This window comes from Tachypleus tridentatus, chromosome 12, assembly GCF_004210375.1.
Source record: "Tachypleus tridentatus isolate NWPU-2018 chromosome 12, ASM421037v1, whole genome shotgun sequence".
NCBI lineage: Eukaryota > Metazoa > Arthropoda > Merostomata > Xiphosura > Limulidae > Tachypleus > Tachypleus tridentatus.
In genome coordinates, this window is record NC_134836.1 from 79,514,253 (window position 1) to 79,523,950 (window position 9,698).

Here is a 9,698-nt window from a genome sequence, read left to right on the forward strand (position 1 = left end):
AAGCTTAGCATTGAGCCACTTTCATTGTTAAAGCTAGTTACGTGTTACATCTTTTATAACTCTAACTATTTGTATCATTTAAAACTGGTTATACAATGTTATAATTCTGAGTTTTTGTATAAATTAAAACTGGTTATGTAGTGTCATCATTTCAAGTACTTATGTAAATTAAAACTGGTTATGTAGTGTCATCATTTCAAGTACTTATGTAAGTTAAAACTGTTTCCATAGTGTTATCATTTCAAGTATTTATATAAGTTAAAACTGTTTCCATAGTGTTATCATTTCAAGTATTTATACAAGTTAAAACTGGTTATGTAGTGTCATTATTTCAAGTATTTATATAAATTATCTAGTTTTACATCTGTTATAATTTCAACTCTGTATACTAGTAAAAACTTGTTATATATATATTGTCAAAGTTTCAATACTGTATCTTAGTCTATGTTATTATGCAACAGATTATAAATGGCAGTTTAATGAACTATTTATTTTAATCACATTGTTTTAAAAATTCAGTACTTACTTAAGTGCTGGTATAGTTTAGTTTCTCTTTTCTTTTTCCCCCCACTTGAGTAAAACATTTGAAACTTTCAAAAAGCACATAAAAGTCAGTTACATAACAGTATAAAAGTTAAAGAGAAACACTCATAACCACGTCCTAAGTACAAATATCTGTCAGACCACATTACTGTAACATCACAAAAACTTAAGGAACTCACTAAAAGGTTTAGTAAAATCAACATAAAACTGAGACTATTTGGGATTCAAATCTGTTCAACAACATGAAACACTGAAGTTGGGTCAAATCCCAAACTGTTTCAAATTTCATCTAAAAAAATGCAGAGAACATAAGCAGATAACATAAGTGGTATGTAATAAGACTTGATATCCAGAGATTGCTGGCAAGGGGAAAATTAGAAGAAATTTTAGCACTAGGTGTCACTGCTAAAGCTCTACTTCCGGTTACGCCAGTACTGAGGCAGACATCCTGAACCTTATCTGTTCTAACAACTCAATCCTTTCTGATTTTCCACTGAATTTCTCAACATTGGGTCCTAACATCTTCAGTAGGATTGGAACCTAAAAGATAATATCCTAATATAATTATTGGCTCCACAATATTTCCATAACTTCAAGAACCATGTATTTTATAATGTGTAATTTTATTACACTGTGTAATATATTGCAACTTTAATCTCTCAAAACTGTCATTACAAATGATGAATTTGAAATGTGAGTTTTTACAGGTTGTATGTGTCTGGAGTGGATGACATTTTAGTCTGTGTATTAAGCTAAGAGAAATCCATAAAAACTATACACCTAGTGCAGTTTATAGGGTTTGAAACCCTTCTAAAATAATAGTTTGTTTTACTAGGAAGTTATTACAAACACAAAGTGATATGAATAAAGTACTTACTTCTGTAACACTTATGCACATAAATTTGTGTAGTGCTGACAGGCAACGAAAACCTGTAAAATACAATATTTGAAATTACATACCATAAAATACCATGAATAAAATCTTGTAAACAGTGAAGGGGTTTTAATATTTGTTTATGTTGTGTTTGTTATTTGTGCCTACCTCCATGGAAGTACCTTAGTATCTTACACCCACCACTATGGGAGGGAAGACCCATAGTAAACAATATCCACCACCAATTTTTGTTTTATTAAATAGACTGGATTTGACTCTCAAATTTGGAGTGTGCTTTGGTGAGAATGAGGCATGTACCATAAATCCAGAGATTTGCAGTTTGGATAGACTAAACAGCCACACGAGACCCCATTCACAAAGAGTTCTCATTATTACAAAATATATTTTATTTTTGAAGTAATTATTGTTACAGGTTAAATTAAGAATATGTCTAAAACTTTCAGACATTCTTGGGGTTCATTTAAAACGTATATGCCCAACCTACTTAAGTGCCATCTTTATAACGTATACAAGTGCAACACGTTTTTGTGGCATAATTTCATGGCCAAAGGATTTTTACCAAAAATAAATACACCTTTAGCAGCATTCTTTGTTTAGGTTTATATTTATTGTTGTTTTTGTAATATTGATAAACAAAACAAAATTTAAATTTTTTTGAAAAATTGTGTTCAAAATAAAAAACTGATATCTTCACAAGGTGTGAAATTCTATAACTAAATTTCAACCTTTTGATACATCTCTATTGTAGTAATAGTAAAAGGATGTTTACAATAACCCTAAACAACTGTTTTAGTTTGGCTGGGTAAGGTGTGGCCTAGTGGCTAGCATTGTGATCTATAGATCCGAAGGGCCTTGTAACTGCAAAACAAAAATAGATTACTAGGGTCTCTTTGGGGCTGTGAGTTATTACAGTGACTGTCTTTTTTTCCCATAATTCAACTATATTAATCTGAGAATTGGTATTGTGTGCCAATAACTAGATGTTTGCCTTCTTGCTTATTAGTTTAAAATTAGGAATGGTTAACCCAAGTAATTCTTGTATAGATTTTCATAAACATCTGAAACAAACTGTTTGGCTTCTATTTCACAACTGGAACCCTGATGATAGAAACATAAGGTGGGTTAATGTTTCACAACTGGAACCCTGATGATAGAAACATAAGGATGGTTAATGTTTCACAACTGGAACCCTGATGACAGAAGATGATGCCAGTAATATAAACAAGAAGTGAACATGACAAAAACTTTACTACAATTATTACTGTAATACTAAATTAGTTTTATCAGTAAATTTCATAAATACTTTTATCTTATAGTCTATCCAGTGTAATTTATTTCTAAAGGATAATTAATCATATTTGAACATGTAGATAACCTTAAGAAAATATTATTACTTAATATATAGACCAAAATGGCCTATGATTGTTAAGGTTATTATTGTAACCTTATTAACAATTTATCAGTCCAAAACTTAAATAATTCATGAAAAAATCAAAATATTTTTGGTTATTAAGTGTTTCACTTTGGAATTAATTTTAAAAATCCAAATAACGCTGGGTATGTGATTCCATTGGTTTTTACTTTCCAAAGAAAGAATCATCCTTTAATTTAGTTACTGCTTATAAAGTATTAGGAAATGGTGTAGATTTTAAAAAATCCATGTTTTTCTAATCAGCCAATGAATAACAATTCATTACATCATTATTCAAAAACTAATTAATAAGTTTTTAGCCACAGTATAGTGGCTAATAGAACAACTCTTAAGTTGTTGTTTACTCAGATAAAGATTTCTAGATCATTGCTTGAGTGATACGAGATCTAATTAGAGTTCTGGACTCAAGAGGTCAAAATCTCGTATATTAATTTACTCTAATCCTGCCTAAAAGAATTAGGTATACTGGTACAGATCCTGATCCTGATGAATAATAAAATCAAATCAGGTGTATGTGCCATCACACTTCGTTTTGCTGATACACAAAAATATAGCTCATTTAATTTAAAAAAAAAAGGGGGGAAAGATTAATTTACTCTGATTGTTACAACAAGAAGTGTAGCGGCTATTGAAGATTCCCTCTTGTTTACACTAACCTTCTTCCTCCGTTACCTCTCCTTGTAAGAACTGTAGTACAACCATCGATAACTCTGTAGCTGTCTCATCAAATAACTGCAAAGAGAAACAGTCATGGATTACTGTACACTCTCTGTGTTATACCCCAGAAATGAACAGCTGAAAGTACTGTTAGCACATGTTCTAAAGTTTCCATTTTTAGATTTCAATATATAATAAATTTCCATGATAAGTAAATTTAATATCGTATCAAAATGACTGGTATGGGTATTAACACTTTTGCTAATAAAGCTGAGAACAGGGTTTCGACCTAAAGACCTAGGAAGGCTGAAACGTTGTTCTCTGCTTTATTAATAAAAGTGTTACTACCCACACCAGCCGTTTTGAGGCATATTTTTATTTCAAGTGGGTTTCTCATCATCATAAATTTAACACCATTTATAATTATTGTCCATTAACTTTAATTTAGCCTAGATGTTTTTATTGTTTTGTACAAGCTGCCTTAGACTTTTCCAGTCGATAAATGTTGGTATTTCATTTTATACAGAGGTTGAATACATTATATTAATACGATTTGAGTGCCATGCTAGGTCGCATTATATTCTGACAATAGCCATGCAGTGTAGATACTGAAAAAACTCCATGCTATGGCTGTCACGTCCAAAGCATACCTGTCTTTTATAATGCTTTCCATAAATTATATAGTGTAGGAGAATAACAGTTTCCCAGCATGATTTCCAACAATTGGGTCATATAAAAATCTATGGGCCTTTCGTCTGGTGTATTGACCAATATATATACATATTTATCATTTCATTCTCCAGCTGTTTGAGGTATCAGTTGAGTGAGTATGTCAGGCAAGCAATTTATATCACTTTTTGAGATAGAAATCCATTTTAGTTATATTTTGAACTGTTGCCTGGAGTAAGTGGACATATTCTGTCACTGATCTTTACATTTGTGGATTCTCACCTTTTATAAGACACCATACTCTGCTTACCATGACTAGTATACGACTTGTTGCAGGTCTCATACTGGATGGTCCTGGTACCTCAAGTTGATTCCCATTTCTCTTTTCTTTCAATGCCATTAAGTATAAGGAATATACCCATTTTGGAAATTCTGAATCTGTGATCTGAACATACCATTACGATCTGAGTGTATAATCATTGTGCGTCAGAAAAGGCTGTTACACGTCCCTCTGAAAAATGGTGAAATTTCGTTGATGTCACATTATCTACGAAACACTAACTAATGTCAAAATGCATTTCTGTATTTCACGTATGAACAACTAAAATTATATGTCATTTAAAAAAAAAAAAAGTCACTTGTTTTTGTAAGTAAGCAAAGGACGTCTACCTCTTTTCTAGCCAAGTTGAATATGAGAGACACTCCTTTTTCTTTCACAGGTGGCCTGTCACTTTGGAGAGCGTGCACTGTCGCTTTGATTGTGGCTCGACTGTAACTGGTGGACTGGCCTTCGTTGTCCCATTCTGATATGTACATCAACCAATCAAAACTGCTACCTTGGTGACACAGGTTACACAACTGTTAAACAGCAGAAATAATAGGATATGACAGGAAATTGTACAATAAATTAACTTTAACGTGTACAAAACATGTGGTTTAAAAAGGTGCGTTAAAAAGAAATAAAATTCTCTCTCTCCAGATGTATGTGTGGTGTTATGAATTCATTCAATTACAGTTGCTTTAGGAACATCTGTGAAGTGGAAAATTTGTATGTATGCAGACAGTTCTTTAGATAACCGACAAAAAAGGGGGCCCCGTAAAAACTTCTGACTGAAATCTTTGTGTGATTAACAGTGTGAGTCCTGGTGTTCTATTGTTTGTTTTGAATTCCGAGCAAAGCTGCACGAGGGCTATCTGAGCTAGCCGTCCCTAAGTTAACTATGTAAGACTAAAGGGAAGGCAGATAGTCATCACCACCAACTCTTGAGCTACTATTTTACCAACAAATAGTGGGATTGGCTAACACATAATAACGCCCTCACGGCTGAAAGAACGAGCACGTTTGGTGTGACAGGGATTCGAACCCGCGACCCTCAGATTACAAGTCGAGCTCCCTAATCACCTGGCCATGCTAGGGTCTGTTATGATGTTGTAGGAGGATATCATTTGATAGTGGATGAATGTCAACCTTTAACCTATCAATATCATCATTTACGAGTCTCATATTTCCAGATACTGAGAAGAAGTCACATTTCTTTCTGAACAACCTTCTTGGTGTAAGTTTACTTTTCATAAAAAACTAAACGTAATACTTTAAAGCTAGCTTCACTGCACGACGATATTCAAACGTCTTCCCTTGTTCAATATTTAGCTACTCGTGACACTTATATCAAAATTTCCTTGATAATTATATGAAATAGGCTGGCCAAAATGGGTGCCAATAAATACTAATAATACAATTAATATTAGATTTTAAGATAGTGCTATAGGCTATACTTTTGATTTCGTATCTTGTTTGTTAGCTAAAGGGCACATGACACTAAAATCAGATAGATTTAGATAATTCTAGTAATTTGACGTCATCGGACATTTTATAGCATTCGAAGGTAGGTTATAAGTATGTTTAACGAAGTAGCGTGAAGACAGTTAATTGGTTGTTAAGAGGAGTTAACTTCAACCTAGCAGAGTTGTTTATAGCTGGTAAAGCAAATCAGTCAATATGTGTGATTTTTGTTTAAGTTCTGAAGTGATGCAAGTAAGTTTATTCTTTACGTAAGTGTAGTGCAGTTAGCGTCATTTGTGAACGTGATCTTCAAGTTTGTACAATAAAAGCAGTTTCCAAAAACGTTAAGAAATATTTTTTTTTATAATTTACATCATTGAATTATTTTCACCAGATAACTGAAAAAGTTTGTCAATGAAAGAACACAAAGAAAAATTTTGCTATCTAAACTTGATAAAATAGGCTTTACAACTGGTTCACCCTACATCATAAAATAGGCTTTATCTGTTTCATCTTATATCATACAATAGAATTTATAACTGGTTCACCCTATATCGTATAAACTAAACCACAATAAAGCTAGCAGATCACCAACTAATTTTGCCACATTCTCCTGTTCTTCATAATTCAAGTATTTGATACTAGTGACATATCGCATGATGAAGTGGTCTTTCCGGTCTTGATATAACAAGAGAATGACATCGTCTTTAAAGGCTGCGGCTTGGATCAGAGAGAGAATTAAAATCTTTACTTCCACAGGCCACTTTTTATCCAGCAAGAACTTTCCTAAACAAAGAATAAGATTATACACAGTTTTATTAAACACATTGTTTGTTCTCAAACAATAAAATATAACGAGTGAAACATAAAACCGCACTTCGTTAGTAATCGATAGGCGATATACTAAAACGTCTATGAATTTTAACAAGTGTTACAATTGAAATCCAATGCCAATAACGATAACATATTTAGTTTAAGATTATTAAAAATAATAATAATAATCCAACCTATCAGGTCCAGGTGAGGTGCTCCCAAGGCCCAAGCTCCACCCTCTGTAACCATATATTCTTCCAGTTCCCGCAGCGTGCGGTTTTCTTCGTTGCTTAACTTGTCCTGAACAGCGTCAACGAGTCTCTTTGTCACTTCTACCCCTTAAACAAGAGTCATTAATAAACATATAATTAAATTAATGATCAAAGATTTGATGGAATGGTTTGACTTTACAATAATGGTTTTGGATATGAATGATAGACCCAAAAGGAATTTTATAACAGAAAAAAACTATTTTCTGTTATAAAAATTCTGTTTTATAACAGAAAACTTGTTATAAAATCAATATTAACATCTAAACATATCTTATTTTGTTGTAGTTCATCAACCCGAATAATCTCGAAGATTTTTTACTATACGATTTGAAATTTTTAATTTAACAAAGTACGAATATATTTATTTTTAAAACCTTAATTGAGCACTTATACTAACACAAAAAAGTTAAATGTTTAATGAATTTTAATCAACAAAACGTCTCCACGAAGAAAACAAGAGAAACTTCGATATTTAAAATGAAGTATTACTTTTTGCATTGCTTTATAAACAGTTCACTTTCTTATCTGCTCATTGAAAAAGTTATAATTTGTTTATTAGCTAAAGGGAGCTGCCAGTTTTACTAGTAATATTAAATTATGCCTAGAAACTACTAATTTAACGATTTAAATTATTGCTAGTTATCTGAAAACTCGCCACAATAAATGTATTAACTTTGTACATAATATAAAAAATATTATTTTTTATTTATATTTCTAAAATCCAACATCAGCCTGGATAACGAATATTTCGAATTAAAGTTAAAACAACTACACTATGGTTTCTTATTGGAAACAGAATAACACTAGTGCTAAAATTTGGAAGTAGGCTTCTCTAAGCTTAATCCAATTTATTAATTTTCTGAAAGAAAAAGAAGAAAAAAGCAGAGTAAATAGTATTTACGTTTACATTATTGTAAACAATAGCTGGTTCCTTTGGTGCTAAAGATTTCCTTCTTGTTGAAGTTTCTTCTTCGCGGATTCCATTTTCTGAATTATCTATTGAATTCTGGTGACCCTGATTCTGCTCTGCTCCACAAGTTTCAGAACGGCGTGGCGCTTTATTCCTTGTTCCTAAACCTTTACCACTCTTGGTCTTGGCAGGAGTTGAATTTTGTTCATTTTGATTTAAATTTTGCATTGGAGTACGCGAAACAGATTTACTAGAGATTTGCTCGGTCATTTGATTTATATAATATTTCGTTTCAATATAACTATAGTTGAAATTATTTAAAAGCAATGAAAACTTGACAGTAATGTAAGTGTTGAAACACCAAGGAAATTTCAAAGTTGATGATTTCAGATCTTTCACCTGTAAGAAACAAATATGAGCTTTATTGGTAACCATTTAGCCGATGACACAAGTGATTTTTAAAATATGTGTGGTTTCCTTGCAAACAATTTATACAATAAGCTACCTTCACTATGTCCACCAGGATTCGAGCGTTGTAAATCCATACACTTACCGCTGACCCACAGGTGAACATTTAAAAATGAAAAATAGGCGATTAAGTTTGTTATCTATATGTCTGGCCAACATGATATGTGGATGTCAATAAAAGTCACTTTTATCTTTTATGAACACCCTCGAGTACAATAATATTGTAAAAATATGAGTTTGGAGACAATCAGAAACCAAGATACACTGGAATTTATCCGCACTCTGACAGCTGTATATTATCATGCATTATTGCGAATAAAACCAATCAAATGCCTTGCATACCGTGCTTACAACACTTATGAGTTTTTTCAGCAACAAACTGATACTATCAATTTTGAAAATGGATTGTATTTCCAAAGTGTTTTGTTAAGTTTAACATTAAGAAAATGGCATAAAAATTACTTTCACAATTAAGATTATGACGTCCGAAAACTGCTATTTACCATACGGTGGTCAGTTTAATTAAACGAAAAAAGAAACTGATTTCCACTATAACAAAGTTTATCCACCAGTGTATATTTAAATATTCCACTCGAATTCATAATTTTTTCTCGGTTGAAGGTAAGATTTAGCTTCATCAAGAGGGCACATATTTCATGAAAATTAAAAATCTTGAAATTTCATTTTGTATGTATAAATAAGAATACATATATCTGCGCTAGCCATCCCTAATTTAGCAGTATAAAACGAGAGGGAAGGCAGCTAGTCATCACCACCCACCGCCAACTCTTGGGCTACTCTTTTACCAACGAATAATGGGATTGACCGTCACATTATAACGCCCCCACGGCTGAAAGGGCGAGTATGTTTGGCGCGACGGGGATGCGAACCCGCGACCCTAAGATTACGAGTCGCACGCCTTAACGCGCTTGGACATGCCAGGCCATAAACAGTATCATTACTTATGCTGGATAATGATACCATGACTGTGTAAAAAGTATCATTAGTTATGTTGTATAATCATATCACGACTGTGTAAACATTCAACAGTCATTGTATGTTATAAGAGAACAACACTTATCTCTTATGGGTAAAAATCTAAATAAAATATATTCTTTCTCTTTTTTTCCTTTTTGAATTTCGCGCAAAGCTACTCGAGGTCTATCTGCGCTAGCCGTCTCTAATTTAGCAATGTAAGACTAGAGGGAAGGCAGCTAGTCATCACCATCCACCGTCAACTCTTGGGCTACTCTTTT

General features: G+C 32.6%; 1 protein-coding gene across 1 annotated transcript; it reads right to left on the reverse strand.

Moving 5' to 3' along the window:
• Positions 1-903: 903 nt before the first annotated feature.
• LOC143235678 (uncharacterized) lies at positions 904-8,202 on the reverse strand. The gene is made up of 8 exons (XM_076473896.1): positions 7,966-8,202; positions 6,987-7,092; positions 6,575-6,765; positions 4,866-5,054; positions 4,507-4,641; positions 3,527-3,602; positions 1,421-1,473; positions 904-1,083 (listed from the first exon to the last, which is right to left on the reverse strand). Exons 1-8 carry the CDS (start codon positions 8,200-8,202, stop codon positions 967-969), a joined length of 1,104 nt encoding a protein of 367 aa, XP_076330011.1. The 3' UTR covers positions 904-966.
• Positions 8,203-9,698: the final 1,496 nt, after the last annotated feature.

Coding starts and splice junctions, on each gene's coding strand:
- LOC143235678 (XM_076473896.1), bottom strand. CDS start 8,202: ATGCAAAATTTAAATCAAAATGAACAAAATTCAACTCCTGCCAAGACC. Junction 3,603..4,506: donor CAAGTCGTATACTAGTCATG/GTAAGCAGAGTA, acceptor TTCTCTTTGCAG/TTATTTGATGAGACAGCTAC. Junction 1,084..1,420: donor TGTGCATAAGTGTTACAGAA/GTAAGTACTTTA, acceptor ATTATCTTTTAG/GTTCCAATCCTACTGAAGAT.